Source organism: Brachycentrus maculatus, unplaced genomic scaffold, assembly GCF_059751285.1.
Source record: "Brachycentrus maculatus isolate JH-2025_06_01 unplaced genomic scaffold, ASM5975128v1 h1tg000527l, whole genome shotgun sequence".
NCBI classification, from domain to species: Eukaryota; Metazoa; Arthropoda; class Insecta; order Trichoptera; family Brachycentridae; genus Brachycentrus; species Brachycentrus maculatus.
In genome coordinates, this window is record NW_028281273.1 from 718,452 (window position 1) to 741,962 (window position 23,511).

The window sequence follows — 23,511 nt, forward strand, 5'->3', positions numbered from 1 at the left end:
AATGGGATTAAGTGAACACATATCTACTTCATGTTGGGTACTACTAACAATATAAATAAAAATATACAGGTCAGCAGAAAAGGGGGGTCGTCAGCATTTTTAATTACTTCTACTATTCAACCATTTCTCTTTAGTTTACGAGGTTACATTAGCAGACTATTAGCAAATATTTTAAAATGTTTGAGTATGTAGTTCAGACTAGTTTTGAAGATGTGGGAAAAATAAAAGTCTGTAGGTAGTTAATTTTTTTTTTTGAAGCAAGCCTTACGATTAACAAACAAGCAAATCATTAACTTTAAGACATTCTAGATTAAATTCATGTCTATTTTGTGGAACTCCATACTAATTTACCAATACCTCTTTGAAAATCCCTTCAAAAGCAAAACAATTGTAAAAATAAATAAATTACGTGGACAAAAACTCTGCCTCAAGATGCCAATTTATTACAAAACTTTAGTTGGTAATTACAATTATGCTTATAAATATAAATATGAGCATTTAAATTTTTGTTTTATTATGATTAGATTTAAAATAAAATAAATTAAACATACATACTACCTATAAGAGGAACTTTTACAAAGTAATAAACATAATTCTACATTATACTTTTAAATATAAATCTATACATATAAATACACACACAAAAAAAACTAAAATACAGAAACAAATTGGCACTAGCAGTGACATCGCAAATTGGCAAGCACTGCCGCAAATCAGGAAGATAGACTCGATGATTAATTCCTGATCTTAACACCATCAAGATAGACAGCTAATCCAAAAGATTAAATTGGAACTATGCAACTTGCTACGGTATTATAGAATTTGCCTTATATGTTATTCTACATTATACCATAAGTGTACCACAGGTCACAACAAAAGTAAACCAGTCAGTTCACAACAAAAGTAAATCAGTTAGTTCATGTGTTATCGGTATTATCGGATGCCATTTGCTGAAGTAACTTCATTACACTCTGGAATCTATCTCTAATTTCTCCAATAGATCTGTGAGGTAAAATTCTTTGAATCTTTTCAAACGTATAATCTGAGTCACTTTCGGATTGAAGAACCATTAATATAGCTTTATCTTCATCTCTCGTCCAAGACTGCTCATCTTCCACTTTGATATTTTGTGTTGATTCATCGACTGGTTCTGTTTGGTCCGGTTCATCAACAGTATCCACCTCCATGTCGAGTTCTAATTCATCGCACGGTATTTCAATATTTTCAGTCTTAATAATTGTCGAGTTGGTGATTTCACTAGACTGTAATGGTTCACATTGAAAGGGGGAATTTCTAGTAGAAACTGAAGGTGACTCAGTATTCATTTCTTCAATATCACAATTAGGAGAAGGTTCTTGTATAGACTCCGTATGCTGTACAGGTTCTTCAGATTGAGGTAATGCTTCAGCCAGCTGCTCAAAATCACTATGTTCCACTCTTAAAGGACTCTCCGTCAAAACTTCATCTCTCATAATACTTTTGGAACAGCTGGGTTTATTGCTCGTCTCTTCTATATCAACACATTTTGAAGAGTTTTTTGACATCCGGGTATGTTTAGTTTTCGATGTCGGAGTTCTGATTATTCTGGCAACCCTACAAAAAAAATTGAGATTTAATATCGCTACTAGTTGAACAAGAGAAATTAAATAGAGCCACATTGGTATTGTATTTCACAAACTGATAATATATGATTGTTTCAGGAGTAATGTCATATATATGGCAGTCCAATGTTTTTGTACTTTTGACAGATCTGGGAATCGAACCCGGGACCTCCAGTACGGTAGCCGAGCGTGCTGACCATTACACCAAGGAGGCTCTACAAGTAAACAATAAAAAGTATACCTTCTGGGAGATACTCTCTCGTCGTCGCTATCTCGGTGGGGGGGGTCTATGGAGGAGGCTCGCTTCTTGCCGGGGGTGGGTGCGGGTGTGGTGGTGTGCGCGGGGTGCGGGAGGTTGGGGGTGGTGGTGGGAGGGGCGGACAGGCGGCGAGCTTGCTCCGCCCCTCCCCTCCCCCCGCCCCACTCCACCCGGGCTGCCCGGAGTCCCTTGCCGTGCTGAATGTACAACCGACCTTGCATAAACTGGAACAATAATATTACTACAGTTTTTATCTCTACATATTTTGTATTTTTTCTAGTAAATACCTATGGATTTCTTTTTTCGGTAATTATATAAAAAATTAAACAAGGTTATTGGATTGAATTCTACTTTTATTTACATAAATATGATAATATGTGACGTGTTTCGTCTTATTAAGACATCACACATTGTCATATTTATGAAACGTGTAACATTTTATCATATTTATGTAAATAAAAGTAGAATTCAATCCAATAACCTTGTTTAATTTTGGATATATTACCCAAAAATTTAAAATGGGATTGTACCAACTGTCTGCAGTTACAATAAATATCTATTGACTTCTTTATCCCGTATCCGGCAATTCCTGCTTTGTCAAATTAAAGTCGAGAATCTTAAGATCAGTTTAAATCACTGATTCTGGTAATTAAATAAGTAGGGACATGCTGTCCTTCTTCATAATGAGCATAGCTACTGTGCAAGAAGTCCCATGTTCGATTCCTGATTGGGTCAACAAAAAATTTGTATTTTCACTTTTTAATGCAGTTAAGTTAAGGATTAGTTCCGATGTGACATTTGACGAATTTCTGTTTGTACAGGAATTCAATTCTAGAAAATTAATTTGATTTGATATTCATATTTGCCAAAAAAAAAATACAACATTTAGTAGGAAAAAAATAATTACCTTCAATCCGCAAGCGATGCAATGGCGCACTCGCGTTTTTAATTTGTCATCTGTAGAATTATGACAAGAACATGTGCAGGACTCAGACCCATAATTATCTTCTAAAGGAGGAATGTTCAGTATTTCGCAATCCAAATTGGATTCCGCGGGAGATTCGAGATTTTTTGTAAGGCCTTCAATGTCTATTACTTCAAAACCACTATTTGTGTGGCTAAAATCACAAAACAAATATTTAAGTTAAACAAAGGAAAAAACCAATACATTATCCAGGTGACTTGAGTAGCCGCGCAAAATGCGCGTCGTTTTATGTATATACTGATATTTATTTAAAAAAAAATATTTGTCACATGTTGAAGCATCATTCCAGAAAAGTTATTGCGTTTTTAAAAATAATTATTATAATTTCAATTGAACTCAAATTTTATAAAAAAAACTTCTTTCATTTCAAATTTTTATTATATTTGTATTATCACCATTTGATTAACTGCTTTCGTTATCCGGTTAACAAAAAAATTACTTTCGAAACATCTCCAGATATTAAAATGGGACATAATATACCATAACCATCACTGTTATCCAAAAAAGATGTAAAATTACTAAAAGCTGCTTCTAAAATACTTATACATAGTTTGACAAGAAAAATGGGCAAAATCAGAGATAAATTATATCAAATTATCAGGATTTCAACAACACGGTGTATTATAATGTTCAGTAGCGAATTTATATTGAGAAAAAATATACATGAAATGCAATATGTTATTTATGTATTTAAAATAAATCATAAAATATTTCAAAATATTGTATATACGTAGCTAATACTTTTGTATAAATATTATGTTATGCTACATAACTGTCTCAACATGCAGGTTCCACTGGCCAAAAATAGAAAATAAAAAATGTTTAATAGAAAATATTCAAGGGCGATAATACCTTTCCGGCGGCTTCTCAGTAGGAAGTAACCTCAAAAACCAATTCACCAAATGCTTGTTTCCTTTCAAGTGGGGTAATATAGTCTCCTTGATACTCTCAATGGTCACCGAGTCAGTCGACCTGTCAATGTTTTCAACAATTTTTTCCAAACACCAGAGAATTTTCCTTAGTTGCGCTGGCCTTCGTGCAAAATATATCTGAAATATATACATAAGTTTATATGTAAAAAGGATAATATTTGAAATCTATTTTAAACATAACACAATCACTTGAGGATTTTTGCTTCGACTGACTAATTTCAAACACAGATATCGCAGACGTTTTATTAACAAAACTATTATGGACGATGTTTTCAAAAGCATATAAACAACTTTCTGAAGTTTGAGTTATATACATATGTGGTTGTTAATCACGGTAGGAATGATAAATGTTACACAGTACCGTAGAACGGGGCTACTTGAACTTTGATGTGTTACTTGGGCCCAGTACAAAAAAATATTTAGATCTGTATTTGGTCTACAATAATGAACGTATCGACATGATTCATCGTTTACCTGACAGGTGACACTTATTTTTACGATACATTCATTATTGTAGACCAAATACAGATTTAAATCTCTTTTTGTACTGGGCTCAAGCAACACATCAAAGTTCAGGTAGCCCCCGTTCTACGGTATATAAAGTGATCATTTCTAACAGACTACTTCATCTATGTTAAGGTATCAATAAAAGTCTTGACAATATAATCGTATCAGAATGGGGATGAACAGAATGACAGGCATCGTAGAGAAGACGGGTGTAAATGGAGTAAATTCAAGAAAGTTTTACTTTCAATTGGTCTGGGGGTTGTACTTTTCATACTTCACTTTATTATCCTAGAAGCTGTATCAGCAAGCAGTGGAAGTCCTCTTTAATGGGTGAATTAGGCAATTTGTAATTGAATTCACACAATCGCATCGCAGAACTGTACCGACAGATATATTTTTTGTTGTTGAAAAGGTCAATTTATAACCCCTTTAAGGTTATTTAAAAAATAATCTTAAAGGGGCTTTAAATTGTATGTTTAGAAAATTGAGCAATGCAATCAACGTAAAAGTAAAAATTGACAAATAAACCTGTGTGGGCAAACACAGTAACAGCAGTCAATTGATATTGGTATTAATGTATCTTTTTGGGTATTTTTGCATTTTACATTTGCCTCATATAACTCAATTTATAAATGGGAATATTTGTTGCTATTGGCGTCGTTAAAAAGAGAACTTAAGGATGATAATAATATTATGATAATGATTATATTGGTTAAAAGGAAACCATTTTTTTTAAAGTGTTTATTTTACTAAGAGGTAAACTGCCAAGAAACAAGTGTTGTAAAAATAGAATGCAAGAGAATTGAACAAACCTGTAATCTTTCAATAAAGTCTGACATGTTGGTTAACATAAAGTGATCCATAAATCTGCCGACTTCCATCGCCTGTCCGGCAGTCAGGAAAGTGAGGAATTCTTCCGTTAAATCTTCATTTTCTGGGCCAAAAAATTCCTCCAACTTTTGATACAAGTCACACGGTGTTTCTTTCTCCGGGTCAAATGTCTCCAACATGTTTTGAAACTCCGCATATTTGTTTGTGATATAAGTTTCCGAATTGCCGTTCAAGCGAGATTGAACTTTCTCCAAGAAAGCTGTGGCGCATACTGTAACAATGAACCAAATTCAAGCAAATTTTTGAGTATTTAATTTTAAATCAATAGTGACAAAATGTTATGTATTTGGTTATACAATTATAATGATGACTTACAGGAATCTTTATAATCTTCAACATAAGGATCACTGGTGGCAAACATGGCCTTGTTTGCTTCCAATTCTCGCTGAGCGCGCGCTGCGAGGCGGTGCTTTGTGGACTGTCCAGATATACCAGTGCGGGGTGTGTTACGCAAAGGGCGGGTGGATTTCTCTGGGACATCCTTAAAACAAAACAATACATAAAATGTTATATTTTCTCAAGTGAGTAAGCGGTGTAAAACGTACACAATTTTACATGAAGATAATCTTGAATGCCCTCGCCGTTTCTGCTATTGTTCTTTCAATCCTTTTTATTTTTCATTCATTAGTGAGGGAGCTTGAGGTGAACACTGAACTCCTTCATTTACACCATCTGTATTCTACTAAATGTTTCTCTCCTAGGAATCTGGAGCGCAGGACTGTTAACTTCGCCTTCACACAATTAACAACATTTTAATCCGATGAACATTGAGTGCGGATAAAGGTCAGAATACAACAAATGATTTGCACATGAAAAACATCAATAAGAAATCCAAAATTTTTGAATAATGTAAAACCTAACATAATTTATAATTGAGATCTGAATCAATCAAATGCAGTGTTCTGTGAGCCATCAGTATGGATAAGACTTAAAGAATATCATGTCACACGCTGAACATAATCAACGACAATAAAAACAAAAATAACAAACCTTTTTCATATTCTCCTGAATAATTGGCAGATTGTTCTCGACAGCGACATCTGGAGAAGTGCACTCGGAATTAACAGTAATACCGATCAGATCATTTGATTCATCGGGGTCATTAACGCAAGATTTAGATGGAGTTGTCAAATTTGGCATAGATGGCAACATGTTGTTGTCGATTTCTTGTATCTCGTTGAATATTTTGGCTCTAACTCTCCAAGCTATAGCTGATTTCAACTTCAATTTCTGGTAACTCTTGTTGAGAAGGAGAGCCTTCCTCTCGCGATTGATAGATAACAAATGTTGTAATTTAGATAGAACGGTTCTCGGAGTGAAGCGGTCACAATTGTATTCATACTCATAAGATGAGAATATTTCAACTTCTGAGGGATCTTCAATTAGTGGGTATCGTCCGTCAGCACTCGGCGAATCATTTACAGTTGCCGATTCATTTGGCTCATGGTCGATGATCAATTCTTCTTGTTTGATACGTATATTGAGATCTGTATTATTTTGGTTAGGATCATTGCTATTCAAACAATTCCGAAGTATTGATTCTGAAGTATTTTTGTTTGAATCACTATAAGGACTAGGTTGGTTCCAGTCTAAAATTACGCTTTCGGAAGTGATCTCTCTATCGTGACTAGATTTATGCTTTTTAGCATTTTCTGCAGGTTTAAGCGGAGTTTTCTTGAAGAACTGTGTCAATAGTGTTTGGTTTTTAGGCAGATCTTCCTCATCTTCGATACTGCACCGAGAATGGCAACACGATTGACTGACATTATGGTTATTTTTTTGGAGAGTACTTTTTCTAAGAGTAGAAATTCGTTCTGGAACTTTGGGAGTAGTATTGGTAGAGCTAAGAGGTGAATTTACTGGTGAATTAAAATGACTATCAGCGAAGTTGTCGCAGGAGTTTGAAGACTCATCGCTGGAAATAACAAAAATGCTTTCATCGTTGCTGGATTTTGTTGAATTATTATTTTGTGAAGATTGTTGAGAAGGGTTGTGGGAATTATTTCCGATACCCGAACTGGCACTGGGGGTAGAACTTGGTTGTGCGACTAGCCCTCCATTATTAGAACTGGTAGCGTCATTACTTTGTGTGATGGAATTAATATATAATTTACCATCTTTTAGGATGAGAGATACGGCGGGAGCGGACGTAATAGAATTATTAATTATTGGAGAATTTTCAATATTATTATTCAAGTGAACCATACGAATGGCGCCATCATTTGTGACTGCAGGTATTGTAATGGGAGGGTTATTGGAAATTTTGGCCGGATGTTTTTGTTTAGAAGTTTGTTTGTGAATAGCAACTTTATTAGGGAAAACACCATTATTTAAATCAAGAATAGGACTCAAAGCGAATTGATTATTGTTTATGGGATTTATCTTATAATAAACATTTCTTAGATTGGTCGAAGTATCGAGCCGTGGAACGTTCTCGTTCGCGTCCCCGATTGGGGGCTTCGTAATATTTTGATCCGACTGCGGATTGTCAGTAATACTTTTTATACTATCATTAAGTGTGGATACCAACGCCCCTAATCTTTCAGCAACCTGAAAAAAACACAAATCAGTGAAAAACACTTCTAAAAAATTATAAACCGGAATGATAATTCCGAGAGATCCAAATTTAACACATAGAAACTATTCGCATCACACTTTTCACGCCACAATATTTTGACATTTCGAAAAGTGTTGCCAGTAGTAAAAAAAAAACAATATTACCTACAAAATATATTTCTGAAGCATTAACCACTTCTGTGGTCAACTTCTTGGAAAAAGTGGGTAAAAAAAGCAACCTTTTTTCATTATTATGTTTTTTTAAATCATATTTTGAAATATAATAAATCAGTATAAAACATAAATAAACAATATTAGGAAAAAAGGAAGAATTGATATACTGGTGGGGGAATGACCCGAGCTGGATTCGGGCAAATCATTATAAAAAGTTTCGTGTACGATGTGCCCGAACTGGATTCGGGCAAATCACTGTCAGCAAAATACCTACACGAATTGTATTTGGGCAAATCAATTCTAACTACTGTAGCTACTGTTTTAACAAAAAAGTATAATGGATTTAAAAAATGCATTATTGTTTTATTAAATGCGTTTTGGACAGAATGATAAGGATTCCTTCAGGGTTGTGTAATTTTTTTCGATCCATATTATGTTTTTTCGTCATGAAACCATGGCACGGAGTGTTTATAAATTATCCAACACTTTACTTTTGAATTATTTATGTTAAAATCGCGGTATTTCTATCATAGAAACCCCAAAAGTCCTGGTAACCAAAGGGTTAAATATGGCGTGAGACTCGCGAAGTTTTTAGGTTCTTTCTAGAACAGTTGGTTTTATGCGTTATTCTTTTTGCATTTGTTGGCGATTTTGTTATTTCAGTATTGGAAAATGGTTTTGTGGAATTTAATTTAAAAGAAAATCTCTCTTAATTAAATGAAATATTTAAATTCAAATAATTTAGACTGCAAATTTTCAAAAGAACGAGAATACCGCGTCGATGGTAGTGCCTGATCTGGTTGTAGATTGACCTTTGCCAGTGTTCAATTTTAACTTGAAATTTTCATCCAAAAATAAAATTGATAATTTGACCATAAATCCCATTTTGACTGCGTTCTTAATTAGGCTGCCGTTTTCATTTTTTTCTAACTTTAATGACATACTTGTCATCGAAGTTAACCTAGTATTCTATCAAATTCACCCTTACTATAAAGACGAAGAAGAACACATATTTGAACCTATTTATCAACGGAACTGATAACCAAAATAGATTTGGTCATTCAAAGAAATAGTTACTTCTCACACCCTGAAAATTTATTGGTTTGGACTTCACATTAGTGAACTGCTAGCCTGTCGCATTTTAAAAGCCTGCAACATAAAACACGCTCCTAATGCTCCGATCTTATTGATTGGCAGAAAAATATAATTTAAATATCAATATTGAAATGAATACATATTTGATAAAGATATCCAACAACATGCCACAAACAGGAGAAGGAAAACTGTCTGAACTTCCCATGTCATACACGAGCAGTTGAAAGGGTAGTAAAGAATGTTATGGAAACTTCAGCCACATTAAGCAGAAAATTCGAAAGAGGTTTTATAAAAACCCAGAGAAAGTCTCGAAAAACTATGCCGAAATTCGACAGAAGAAGGGTTTTTGCCAGAAGGATTTATAATTCTTCACACAAATTACAAGAAAATACCTTCAGCTTAACGAAATACAAATCACTAATAACACACTGCATGAAACATTAATAGAAAAAACAAACTCGAGAACCCGGGAACACATCAAACAAATACAAATTTGTTGTCAAAGAAACTTTGAGTATTTCGCAATAAATCTCTATAAACAACAACTGCCATTACACATAAATATTTAAATAATGAAAGTATTTACAAAAAACTAAAAAAAACCTATTAAGAATTGGAAAATGGAAATGGTTAGATACGAAATATATCGAGTCACGGCCATGTCATCCATGATTTTATGAGTCATGATTGACAAACAACGCATAAATAATTTGTCACGGGACGGGAACAGGAAAATCCAGTCCGGACACATTTTTATAACTTTAAAATTCTTAATATGTACGATGAAATAAAGAATATTTTTTTGAATGGCATTTTATAAAAATTAATAAATTTCGTCGTAATGTAACATTCGCGGCGAGCATCCGACTTCGGATGGAGCACTCGAAACGCTGTATTGACTGTATGAATGCTCGCACTGTAACGTGTTATGTTACAACAAAATGACCCCGGTCAGTCCCCACATTTACTATTTAAATTTGTTTTAAAGACCCTCATTTTTTATCTTTTCGCTGCCAAACCATAAATGACCAAACACCGATTAGTTGGTTTTTACAATGTAAATGAAATGAAATTACTTCAATCAAGGACAAATCAATAAACAACTGAACTACAATAGATGCAATTTTACGTTGGTAAATAAAGTTGGTTAATAAATATTTTTTAAATTGTTGGTAAATAAAGTGTTAAAATACTTACCTTCAGCTACGGTGATGATGAATTTGATAAATTATGAAGCTGAAAATGACTTTCACTAAACAAACACACACTCCTTACGCTGAAAACTTGCTTACTGGGGATCTTGCAAGGCTGTTCCCTAGGTGGCAGCACAAATCACGCATCCGTAACACCATTCAGTTTTGAGGTAAATAAGTGAGGGGGTTTATTCCTCGAGCGCCATTGGCCTTTGTTCTCCAAATCTATTGAATATTTTGCAATGAAATAAATTAATAAACTTACACGATTTTTCTTCCTGGTGGCTGGAGAGAGGTAAGATCGCCAAGGACTTGGAAGTTTTTCAGGTTTAAAATGGCGAAGGGTCCAAGTCGGATCAAAAAATATAATTTTATGTTCAGTCTTTGGAGCATGACCATGTTTGTAGTAATACTAAAATATCAAATAGTTTAAGTATAAAATTATTGGTGTTTGGAATGGGGTAATGATGTATATTTTTATTTTAATACGAAAATCACAAAACAATATGTACATTTTTTATAGAGATCTGATCAAACATAATAAATTTAGTTTCCCCCCATTATACTAAAATCATGTCTCGCCGTTAGCTGTACCAACTGTTTGACTTGCAATTTTTGATTTTTAATGTACTGTTACGGTGGAGTTTGCAGTCCCTACATACTGGGAGCAAAAACTGACAGCTTACTTATTGCAATGATTAGAGTGTTGCTAGTTTGCGTAAACTCTATTTTTCAATAAGCTACATTTGCAAATGAAAATGATTCGGGTTTTCATAAATACAAAGCAATTTGAAAAATCTGTACGAGAATAGTATTTTAAATCTAATTTTTCTTCTGAATGATAATACCCCATTGAAAAGGCAAAAAGTACAGAGTTCTCTAGGACCTTGGGCCGTGAGATATTGTAATTTAAAACATCATTTGAACACCAAAAGTCTTGCATACATCTCGCTGGTTAAATGCCAAAGGGCCACAACGCAACAAAAACTTTTTATTTCCAAAAATGGTATCTAATACTTTTTCATATTCGAAAGATACCCATGATTCTAGTGCTAAAAATGGACATTTTTAATGCTAGAATCATGGGTGTCTTTTTCGAATATGAAAATGTTGACGATTTAGATGCCATTTTTGGAATAAATGGAAAAACGAAAGACACCCATGATTGTAGCGTTAGAATTGGACATTTTTAACGCTAGAATCATGGGTGTCTCAGAGGTCATGGGTGTCTTTTTCAAATATGAAAATGTTGAAGATAACATTTTTGGAATAAAGAGTTTTTTTGCGTTGTGGCCCTTTGGCATTTAATCAGCGATATACGCACAAAGATATGGTATTATTTCACGAGAGCATATTTTTTGTATGACACAGATGAAAATTCATACAGTAACTCTAAAAGTCAACAGCATGCAAGGCAATGTATTGGTTTGACTCGCAGATAAGTCAGTTAAACGTAAATAATTAAGGAGGTATTGTATTTACCTTAACTGGATTATCAGATTCTTGACGTATCAACTGCCTAATTCGACTTGTAAGTGCACTTTCTCCACGAACAGGAATAAGGTACGTTGAAATTAATCCTGCGATTTTTCTTATTCGATGTTTCGGGAGAACTTTACTGTAAATCTGGGGATTCCTATTTATATAATCATTGAACTCTTCTAAACCGATTGCTATCAACCTACAATATATTCAAAAGTAAAGCAAAATTAACAAATTAAAATGGTTACAATATGAAATCGTGCCATTTTATCCCAGGTATATTCTATACTTCTTCTAACCTTTATCTGCACCCAATGGTGCATAGGGCACTGCATCGTATCGATACAGTGTTATCTTGATCTTCGCTTACATGAAGGCAAGGTGATCACTCCTGCGCGCTTCAGGGACCAGCCCAGGGTAATTAAGTAAATATCACAGTGTAAAATCACTAAAATTTATTTTCACCCCCCCCTGGGAATCGAACCCGGGACCTTCAGCAAGGTACCTGAAGCAGAAGCCTGATCATCTTTCCTTCATGTGTTAATGATCAAGATAGCTTTGCGCTTATATGATGCAGTGCCCTATGCACCAACAGTTGTGGATAAGGGTTTGAAGAAGAAGAGTGAACAATAAATATGGAAGTACAACATTTCAATGTATAATTCCTTCCAATTTTAATTTGTTGCCAGTAGAGGTAAGAAGGCAAAGGACCAAAGGCAAAATAAAAGAACGGGTAAACGATCAAGACTTAGCAAACTAAGGACTGGAAAGGTATTTCTACCCGTTCGGTCGATTGATGCTTAAGAATGGGAAGGGTATTTTTACCTTCTGCGCCGACCTCATTCCAAAGTAAGAAATGAAGGAATTACATATTTAATGTTTTTACATGAATATTATGTACCAATCTCTTTGTTAAGGTCATAATTATATGTATATAATTATCAATTCCCGTTGCCAGCGGTCCACAGGCATAAAAAACATCCATCCCTAGAGTGTTAATATTGTAAAAAATGTGAATTTAGTTTTGGTTTTGAACTTTTTCTGTTTTTTGTGTGAAAATGTTAAAAAAAGATAAAAAAGGATTTAAAAAGATATACTAATATAAGAGTTTCTGCTTAGTAAAAACCTTCTTTACATCTTACCAATAGAAGTCTCTAGTGAAGTTCTAGTGATTCAAGAACAAGGTTTCTGAATTGGTTCATATATATATAACTTCCAAGAATTTGAGTTGTGTGGTTGTCAATAATGGGTAGAATTGGTGAATGTTACACGTGTGTAAAGTGATCACTTAAACCAGCCTATGACGGTCGTCAGCCCCGTAAATGCCCAGACTTCCATATTCTTCTTCATCTTTGATGAGATGTCAAAAAATAAGATGTAAAAAGAACTCATATAATTTAAGAAAGTACATACTGATCTTCGGAGGGAAGGTATTCACTTTTGCCAACCACCTCGACTCTAAAAGGATGTTTTGGTAGCAAGTGCGGATATATGAACACAGTACTATTGACAACAGCCTCAAAATATTCTTTAGTAAACTTCATGTAATATACTGAATTTTGTTCATGGCGTTTGATTCTGAAATGAGAATGATTTTTATTTAAAATAAATTTATACGTTTTAAACATACATATGAAAAATATTATAGTAAAAGAATTGCAGAATATGAAATAAACAGGTAACTTACGCCTTTAAATTTTCATTTACTATGAATCTGAAAGAAAAAAAAGAAACTTGCATTAATTTAGTTAAAAGGATATTTGCAAACACAAAATTCAATCACCGGTCAACCACCGGAGAGGTCATACGTCTCTTCACGCCCAATTTTTTTAAAGAATATGAACTGGATATTTTTTTGTTTTTTAAAATTTTGTCCGCCTCCGTAGTGTAATGGTCAGCACGCTCGGCTACCGTTCTGGAGGTTCTGGGTTCGATTCCCAAGGGGGTTAAAATAAATATAAGTGATTTTTTCACTGTAATATTTATTCAATATTACCCTGGACTGGTACCTGAAGCGGAAGGCTGATCACCTTTCCTTCATGTGTAAACGATCAAGATAACACTGCGTTTATATGACGCAGTGCCCTATGCACCATTGGGGTGCGGATAAGGGTTTCATCATCATCACAAAATAAAAAAAATATGTATATATTTTTTTATATCCATATACATATGTACATATTTTTTTAAACTGCTTACCTTTCAATAACTCTTTTTTTTCAAAACCATGATTTCGAAGAAAAACTAATTTTTTCAATGCAAACACAGTGTTTTAACAAAAAAATCAATTTATAAATGTTACCTGGATTTAGATAAAATTAAGTCGCGACTTAAAAAATACTAGGCCTTAAGTATCTTTATTTTTTTTTAAATCTGAAAAAATAATATTTACTTACTGCATCATATCTCTCATTTCTTTAGTATCATCTAAGAGCTTGGCTTGCCAGTTGGTACATAGCTCAACTGCAGGAATAAGATTTGAGGCAATGAAAGCAGAATGAGGCTTATCCTTACCCAACTCCTGCAGTTTAGTCTGTTATTAAAAGAAGAAAGAAAAACATTAAATTTGTCATAATAATATTTAACAAACCAAATTCATCTTAAGGATCAAATAACATCTAGTGATACGCACACCAGACACGAGATAGCAATTGCAAAATCCAGGAAAACATTTCTTAGAATAATGGAATGACCGATGTGACTTCACACAACTCGGGCATCGAATAGCGTCTGGCGATAACACATTATCTGTGCAGGAACCAAGGATTTGAGAGAGTATATAAGGCTGAGCCACCAGAAGCTACTATATCATTTCTCAGCCGGGAGCGCGACTAGTACCATTTCAGTTCTATACCAGCAACGTGACTACTACGACCTCCCGTTACAACCTTGTCGGCAACCTCTACGACCACCACCTTCCTCGGTCTAGGCACTCTCATACCCGTCAACTCAGGAACCGTCTCATCCCTACGTCCACCGGACCCTTCGACCGACCTCAAGACATCGATAATCGACCTCCGCCCTTCGCCGGGAACTGCTACTCGCCTACTACCACGCTTTGTATATTATCTTACGAAACCCTATTATACAATCCCACTTCTTCATCACCGCAACAGCACCAATCAATAAAAATTTGACAATTAAAACAAAAAAAACTGTATTATCATCAGGAATTAACTGAAAACTGTTAATGGTCACTGAAAAATATTTCCTGGAGCCAGTAATCGACTCATTCTATTTCATCCGATTGCTTGTGTTGTATGTATTAATCTTCAAATCTGTATTATATTTTTCGGTCTCAACGAACTTGTATATATTAGCAGTGTACAATTTACGAAGATGGGTGTACCACACTGAGTGTCCTAACCATTGCTGCTATTATCCTTTTCCTCTCCTATACTACCTACTCGGCTGTCCAAACTTAAAACACAGTAAGGGTAGAATCTACTTAGTCCAAAAATGCAAAAAAAACCTACTATAAAAAAAATGTCCCTTACTGTGTTTTGAGTTTGGACAGCCGTACTATTCTTCCTCCACTAGCTTTCTTTGACATAAAATTTTTTGACAGACATAAAAATAAAAATAGCTATGATATAAAAGTGAAACGCAAAATACACATGACTTCCAAGTTATTGATAATTTATACATAATGTACCAATGAAAAACAAAATTTACCAAAAATTCCATCTGTGTTGGTCCATGCTTCCAGAGTTCCGGATGTCCGTGAAGTTGCAAGAAACATTGAGTTGCAATTTGAACATGCTGCCTCATTTGTTGGTCTAGAATTTGTCTCTGAAGGGGGGTTAATGTGCCAATCTCCTCATTCTCTTCATCAGTATTTACTGTAATAGTTTTTTGCGCTGCAGATGTCTCATTTTTGACAATGTTCACACTATCAGTTACCGTCGTAATGAATTCAACAGAAGACGAGATTACGCGTCTCTGGTCGTCTAAAATTTCCAGCTTTATAGACAAGGGAGCCGTTACAGGATTCTTCTCGGTCGTTTCAGGTATATTTTCCTCTGTATTATCCGACAGAGTTTGACTTTTATTCATCTGTTCAATATTTTCAGCGGACAAACTGATGTTTTGAGCTATCTCTTCGATGCAGATTTTTTCTTCAATTGCATTGTGTTTTAAAATGTGCTAAAGTATGAAAAAAAATGGATTAATATAAATATGTAGCATAAAGAAAAATTTGTAAGAAAAAGAACAACAAATTTCAACAACATTACTTCTAAGATTTTGTATGTAATTTTAATTTGAAATTTCTTTATAAAGTATTGAATAAACCCAGAACTTTTTTAGCACAATTATATTTCAGGTAAAACTGTGCATATTGACTCCTACTGACGTTTTAGTCACCATTACAGGGGCCTTCTAGAACGTGCTGTGTTGCTGAAATTTCAGTACCACAACGCTCTGAACAAGGGGTCTGTAATGGTGGTAACATATATCAATAGGAGGAAAAATACACAGTTTTACCTAAATAAGATGCATTCTATTTTTGACTTTGGTCATGAAAATCTACATTTACATTTCAATCACTTTTCTATTTTAGACAAATATTTTGCCATCAGTAAGAGCAGAAGTACTTGATGTATTCTTGTAGAAACTAAGGAATTAAAAAAAGATAACTGTAGAGTTTTTGCTCAACAGGTCTGTCTTGTTTATTACCGGTTGCAGTGGCACTGTGTCACCTAACATGGTATTTTTTATCATTCACGGTTTTTCTAAGACGTATTCTATGCATTCAAAGGGAATAAAACTAATACTTAAGTACTCAAGCTTATCTAAAACCTCAACTACTCAACAATTTCAGTATTCTATGGCCATAAAAATGTCTCATTACTTTGACATTGTATTTGAAAAATATAAACATATTGTTAGGAAATATAAACAAGAAATCACTTAAATTTCACATTTCTGTTAGAAATTTGCCAAAATTAAAAAAAAAATAATTACACTGGATTTGCTAATGTCTAGTAATTTCATGGGAGAATCCTTTACAGGGGTTTGCAGAGGTGTGTCGGACGATAAATTCAGTGGCAATAAATTTGAATTGGGAGCCATCATCAAAGATTCTTGATAGTCAAACACATCTTCAAAATTACAAAGTTCAGCGACTAAATCATTCAATTCTTTTCTAGATACTTTAACAGCTTTGTCTTCCCGTAACTCTTCCAAGTCCACTGGAAGAATAATAAAATTAGTAATAAAGAAGGATAAAAATGCATAAAAAAGGAAATTTTTATTGTAAATAAGTACCCATTTCTAATTCAGCTGCCGCATTATATTCTGGATCGTTTATTTCATCATAATTGGTTGGTTCTGGTGGAGCTATAATACAAGAATTAAAAATTAATGTTTTGCTTTATTAACTTTAACATATATCTATGCATATGTAATAAGCCACATTAGATTTAAGGACAAACGTCACTTGCAAAAAATAAAGGCCAACAATGTATATACATATATCTACTTTTTCATTGTTCAATAATTTTTATTATTGAATGCTAAACATGAAACTTATATTTGTATTAAATTACGTAAGATAGGGAGGGTAGATGTGAAAAATATGCTACATACACGTAGACCAATTGAAAATAAATATTTCATGAATTTATTTTATGATTGGCAGGAATCAAACCCGCAATGCCAGTTTCGCAGGTGAGCGACTGACGAGAACCCAACTATGCCACGGCGCCTGTTATAATATGTAATAATAATATTTGGCTAACTTATGTATCGCAATTATGAATATGATTAGTTTATTAATGTTAACTATTACTTCAACAAGAAAAAATTGGGCTAATAGTTACATATGTATTATTTATTTATTTATTGGAAAACCAACAGAATATTTACAAAAAAATAACAATATCTAACGAAATTAAAAAAAATTTATTCCAATTACAGGTTTTCACTTAAAAGTAATCTTAAAAAAGTGATATAATATTATAACTTATATTTCTTTATCAAATAATCAAATATGTAATCAAATAGACATCAACAATATTTCTTTTAAACATTTTAAAAGAAACATTATTGATGACTATTTCAGGTAGACTAATTTCATTATTCATCAAGTAGACTAATTCCCGAGTGCTTTATTTTCAATCAGTTTTTAAGTGATTGAAAATTTAGCAATGGCTAGATAGTAGTGAATTACATCAATCTTAAAAGACAAGAAGTCTGGAAATGGATCTCACTAAGTAAAAAAATAAACAGCTCCTACCACCTCTTCATCCTTCAATATCTAAAGGACACAACTCTAAAATTTAGATTTAGCTTCCCATACGATGTTTAGAAATGATGTGGAATGCATTAAATCATGGTGGTATTTATCAAGTAAAATTTAAATCATAAAAAAACAATAAGTGTATCATGTAGAATAAGAAATAAGGAAAAACATACTTTCAGGATTAACAAATTCAGCTAAAAATTCACTCCAGTCATTGTCAATCGGATATGCCTCAACATCGTCAGGTGGGACAAAGGATTTTTCAATTTCCTCAATTGCTTTATCACTTAAACAGAGTTTTGATCTTGTCCTCAGTGCAATTGTTGGCTCAATTTTTTCTTCAGGGGTAATAACATCCTAAAAATGGATAAATACATTGTAGAAATTAAAAAAATTACTTAATAATATAACTAACAGTATCTTTCGTGTCCAAATGATACACATCAAGGAGACAATTGAATAAAAAACAAAAAACTAATAAGTCCAAATTAAAGAAGGAAATTATACAGTAGAATCTAGATTATCTGGACTAATAAAATGGTGAGGACAGTTTGGATATTAGAAAGTTCGGAGAGTTGAAAAAAAAATCAAGAACCTAAAATTAGATTCCATTTCAGAAGCCATGCATACTTTTAAGACATGTAAATTGCATTGAGTTGCATAATTCTTGTCTTTCATATTACTTTATACAATCAATTACTTAAATAATATGTGTTCTGTATATGCACATTTTCGGATGGTTTCTTGAAGTTTTAAAGGAATTAGAATAAAAAAGATTGCAGTTGATAGCCGATTCAGTTACCGCATTTTTAACAAACAGAAAAATAGAGCAGTTTGTAATACATAGTAAGAAAGTTTGTCTCTCACCTTTGGTACTTTGAAAACACCATCTTCTGTAAACTTTGTTGGACTAACATCCATGTCCACAGAACCAGGAGTAGCGGGGGTTCTGGGTTGTGAGTCCATGTCCGATAAGGAGCCAACAGTATCTCTCTCATCATCGCTGCCATCCTACAAAAATCAAATTATGGGGTATAGTACAATATTTTAAAGGATATATCAAGCACTTTTTGGCAGAACATTGTAAGGATAAAATGAGAAAAATCACTTCTAACTTTGAAAAGCCAAAATAATTATTTGTAAGGAAGAATCCAGCTATTTGTATGATTACTTTGTAATACAGACAATGATAAAATAATGTTTTTAGTTTAAACAATATACATACCAATCACAGGCAAAATTATTATAAAAATGAGTACCTCAGAATCAAATCCCACATTTTACTAAAATTGAGTTTCATGAATAATATAAAAAAAAACCTAGAGTGATATTTTCATTAATCACAAAGAAAGTAATACATATTATGTAGTTTTTATTGACATACTAGCGGACCCGACAGACTTCGTCCTGTCCAAAAGATTTGTAATGTGGCAGTTTTTTGTTGACATATTAATATAGATGATGAAGTTATTGAGATTTAAATATAGAAGTCTGAGTATTTACAGGATTTATCACCGGTCATTGACTGGTTCGGTGATCACTGTATTCGCTGTTTAATATTTACTAATTGTCGAAACTTTGCATGGTGTAAAATTTGACACAAACAATGATATTTGGTAGAATTTTTACTTATTATCAAAAGTATAATTTGGACACCATGATAAAGATTAGTCGGCATACAATACTACAAATAATAACTTGACTTCAATTTATCCATGATTTATAAATGTGGATAATGACACATAAATAATCAATCCGAACACAATATAATATTATTATTCTGATCTGACCTTTTTAATGCCATTTCAGGGATAATCTTAAGGATGAAATTGAGGATTTTCTAGACAGACATAATTGGTGGGCGAGATGTCGGAGCAGAATAAATACATTATACGGTACTACCCGAAAAACACTTCATAATATTGATCTTCAAAATCTGCAAACATGCTTGTAAATACCATATAAATAACACTTTCTTGTTCAAAATAAGATTTTTACCCTTCTTTAATTTTTTTTGTCAGGAAGGAGTTGAAGTGACAGGGAAAAAAATTAAGCATATAACTTACAAACGTAGATTAATCCTAAGTTACACCTAGCAAACTACGGGTAGAAAAGAAAGAATTCTATATTACTCCATATTTATATGCAGATCATGGTTTTTCCACTTCCATAGAATTCGTCAAAGCATTATATGGCTGTTGTGAACATTTGCAATAATGTGGTATTGATTGTGCAATATCAACAGATTCGGATGGGTGTTTTTTTACACCTGCGGACTCCTGGCGATGGGATTTGATAATTGTATACATATAGTTTAGACTTTGACAAAGATATTGGTACATAATATTCAAATAAAGACATTATATTAAATTAATTTTTTTTCTGACTTTGAAATGAGGCCGGCGCAGAAGGTAAAAATACTATTCCAGTTTTTAAACATAAATCGACAGATCGGATAGATATCATTTCCCGTACTTAGTGTGTTCAACTTCTATATCCAACACAGTCAAAATGTTTTTTTTTGTCACAACATTTTACTATTTGTTCATAATTTATTTATTCTGCATTCTATTTTAGTGCAATGTCATTTAATTTATGTTTTACTTAGTAAATACTACTATTTCTTAAAATCTACTGTGACACGTGTTTCGATGCGTTCCGCATCTTTTTCAAACACCGTATATTGCGGAATGCATGGAAACACGTGTCACAGTAGATTTTAAGAAATAGTGGTATTTACCTAGTTAAACTTTAGTTTAAAATGGATAGATTTTACCACAAAGTGACTGCGGAATCAATTAATGAAATTATTTAATTTATTGGTAAAACTTTTTGATTCACTAAAATATATTACATGTTCTTCTTGAGTAGGTTGATATTCTTCATCTGATTCCTCATCTGGTAGATCTTGATCAATCAGTTTGGTCACTTCCGGAGAAGTAACTTTCATGACCTTGACTGGAGTCAGCGGAAGGGGCCATGTCATATCAGGGGTAATTTTTTTTAACTCTCTAAAAACAGAAAAATATAATAGAATAGAAATATATTACTCAATAATATGTCATGGTGACAGTATACCCAGTATAAGAATTGAAAATGCAGGTTTTAAATTGTTTTCTTTCGTCCCTTGAAAATTTTGAATTGGATTAAAACTTTAAGTTATAATTTCTTTTTCTTCTTTTTTAAACCCATATCCGCACGCCAATGGTGCATAGGGCACTGCATCATATAAATGCAGTATTATTTTGATCGTCAACACATGAAGGAAAGTGATCAGCCCTCCTCTTCAGGTACCAGTCTAGGGTAATATTGAACAAATATTAGAGTGAAAAAATCACTTACATTTATTTTACCCCCCTCTGGGAATCGAACCCGGGACCTCCAGCATGGTAGCTTAACATGCTAACCATTACACCACGGAGGGACAAAAAAGCATCAATAATGATAAAATATTTTGTTTAGAATAAAATCAGTGACAGACATTCGTGTGTCTAACACATAATATAAAGCATATAAATCTACCAATTCGAGAACTGTACGAACAAGTCATAATTTGCATCTTTAGAATAGGAGGGGTTTCAGACAAATAGATATTTTGGTAAATTTGGTTGTTAACGTTTCTTGTTTAGAGGTCACAAAGTGTCTTGAAAAGGTATTGTTTGATGAATGGTAATGGTATTATTAGTAATCCTACTTTGCTTTCGATCTTGTAATTTTAGGTTCAGGAGCATCTTCTTCTTCCTCCATTTCCTCCTCCCGTAACTTGACGATAGCCAGAACATGTTCATTTGACACAACACGCTGCAAAGAATGTGTATAAATTATAACACAAGATTTACATATTATTTCAACATAACTTTAATCAAATAAAAAAATGATAGTGGTTTTCTTAATTCAAGGCTATATTGCCGTTGGAGGAGACAAATAGGCCGCAGTTCATTTTTTTCCTGGGCGAAGTTATGACGCCACAAATTTGCCCCTGGGTAGCGTCTGCTCGCGTCTCTTACCGAGGACATCCTTTTTATTGATGTTTTTTTAGCTACGTCACAAATACGCGCAAAAAATGCAATTATTGCAATTATTAACAATTTAGATTCACATTTTTCCTATTCCATGATAGATAAACTAAAAGTTGTAATTGATATTATTATTGAATTAACAAAATTGTTAAATGAAGCACTAAAATAATCACAACAAACCTTCAAAATATTTTTGACATTTGCAGCTGTCAAATGATTTTTAGCGGCTGTTGTACATAGGTTTTCATCGATTATTAAACAGTTTTCAGGCAATTGATTATCTTCTTCATCACTACTATCCGTAGTTTCAGTGCTGTAATAAAATTGAAATTAAACATTAAGCAAATGTATTTGTAATTGCTAGTAAACAATAACATATTTTAGAGGTTATATTACCGCTTCCTTTTTTTTGATTGTACGGGTTGAACATCTTTATCATCGTCTAACACTATTTTTAACTCATCAGAAGACGAATCATTGTCATCCTCAGTATTTTTTGAGTCATTTTCTTCCATAATTTAAACCAAACACCCCGATTTCTTCCACGAACCGACTGAAAGCAACGGAACAACTGACATTCGATGATGCCACAAATCAAAGATACAAATCACAAATTCTGCTACCATAGACTAATAATTTTATGTGGCTGCTTTTATTGGTCAAATTGTTAACCATAGATCAAAAATATTTTATCTGTTGTCAACCAGTTAGTGATTACTGTAGACAAAATTACATATACGTACCTACTTACCTATTTCTGTCTGAAGTAGAAGTAAGTATTTACTTTCCTAAAAGATTGACATTTTATACGTATATTGCATAATTAATAGAATAGAATTCTTTTTAAACACTAAAGTAATATGCTTAGTTATTTTAAGAATAACCGCATAGGCACTGAAAAGGGCTTTTTCAATTATTAAAAGAAATGTTGAATATTACCAAGACGATAGTGATTTTAAAAAATCAAAGATTAAAAACAATTATTTTACGTTTTAAAATAAAAGGATATTATTTACAAAAGGATATACCTTGCAAATTTAATTTAAAAAGTAATATACATTTATTAATATGCTGCGAAAGTTATTATACAAGACTTTATGTATATATATATATATATGTATATATATATATATATATATATATATATATATATATATATATATATATATATATATATATATATATATATATATATATATATATATATATATATATATATATATATATATATATATATATATATATATATATATATAAATATATATATATATATATATATGTATGTATATATATGTATGTATATATATGTATATATATATATATATATATATATATATATATATATATATATATATATATATATATATATATATATATATATATATATATATATATATATATATATATATATATATATATATATATATATATATATATATATATATATATATATATATATATATATATATATATATATATATATATATATATATATATATATATATATATATATATATATATATATATATATATATATATATATATATATATATATATATATATATATATATAT

At 32.5% G+C, this 23,511-nt stretch overlaps 1 protein-coding gene across 1 annotated transcript; it reads right to left on the reverse strand.

Annotated features, from left to right (window-relative positions):
- Positions 1 to 418: 418 nt before the first annotated feature.
- mute (gon-4 like protein muscle wasted) lies at positions 419 to 22,549 on the reverse strand. The gene is made up of 21 exons (XM_088272788.1): positions 22,335 to 22,549; positions 22,119 to 22,251; positions 21,614 to 21,720; positions 20,774 to 20,930; positions 18,787 to 18,930; positions 18,093 to 18,276; positions 16,944 to 17,015; positions 16,641 to 16,867; positions 15,351 to 15,821; positions 14,072 to 14,208; positions 13,363 to 13,389; positions 13,089 to 13,253; positions 11,676 to 11,874; positions 10,459 to 10,605; positions 6,166 to 7,725; positions 5,491 to 5,656; positions 5,097 to 5,386; positions 3,698 to 3,894; positions 2,768 to 2,978; positions 1,843 to 2,084; positions 419 to 1,593 (listed from the first exon to the last, which is right to left on the reverse strand). Exons 1-21 carry the CDS (start codon positions 22,451 to 22,453, stop codon positions 918 to 920), a joined length of 5,631 nt encoding a protein of 1,876 aa, XP_088128914.1. The 5' UTR covers positions 22,454 to 22,549; the 3' UTR covers positions 419 to 917.
- Positions 22,550 to 23,511: the final 962 nt, after the last annotated feature.

Bases quoted from the DNA above. Each gene is read 5' to 3' on its own strand.
- mute (XM_088272788.1), bottom strand. From the start codon at position 22,453: ATGGAAGAAAATGACTCAAAAAATACTGAGGATGACAATGATTCGTCT. The intron at 21,721-22,118 runs GTTTGTTGTGAT...CATTCTTTGCAG, and splicing joins ATGTCAAAAATATTTTGAAG to CGTGTTGTGTCAAATGAACA. The intron at 13,390-14,071 runs GTAAGTAAATAT...TTTTTCTTTCAG, and splicing joins GAAATGAGAGATATGATGCA to ATTCATAGTAAATGAAAATT.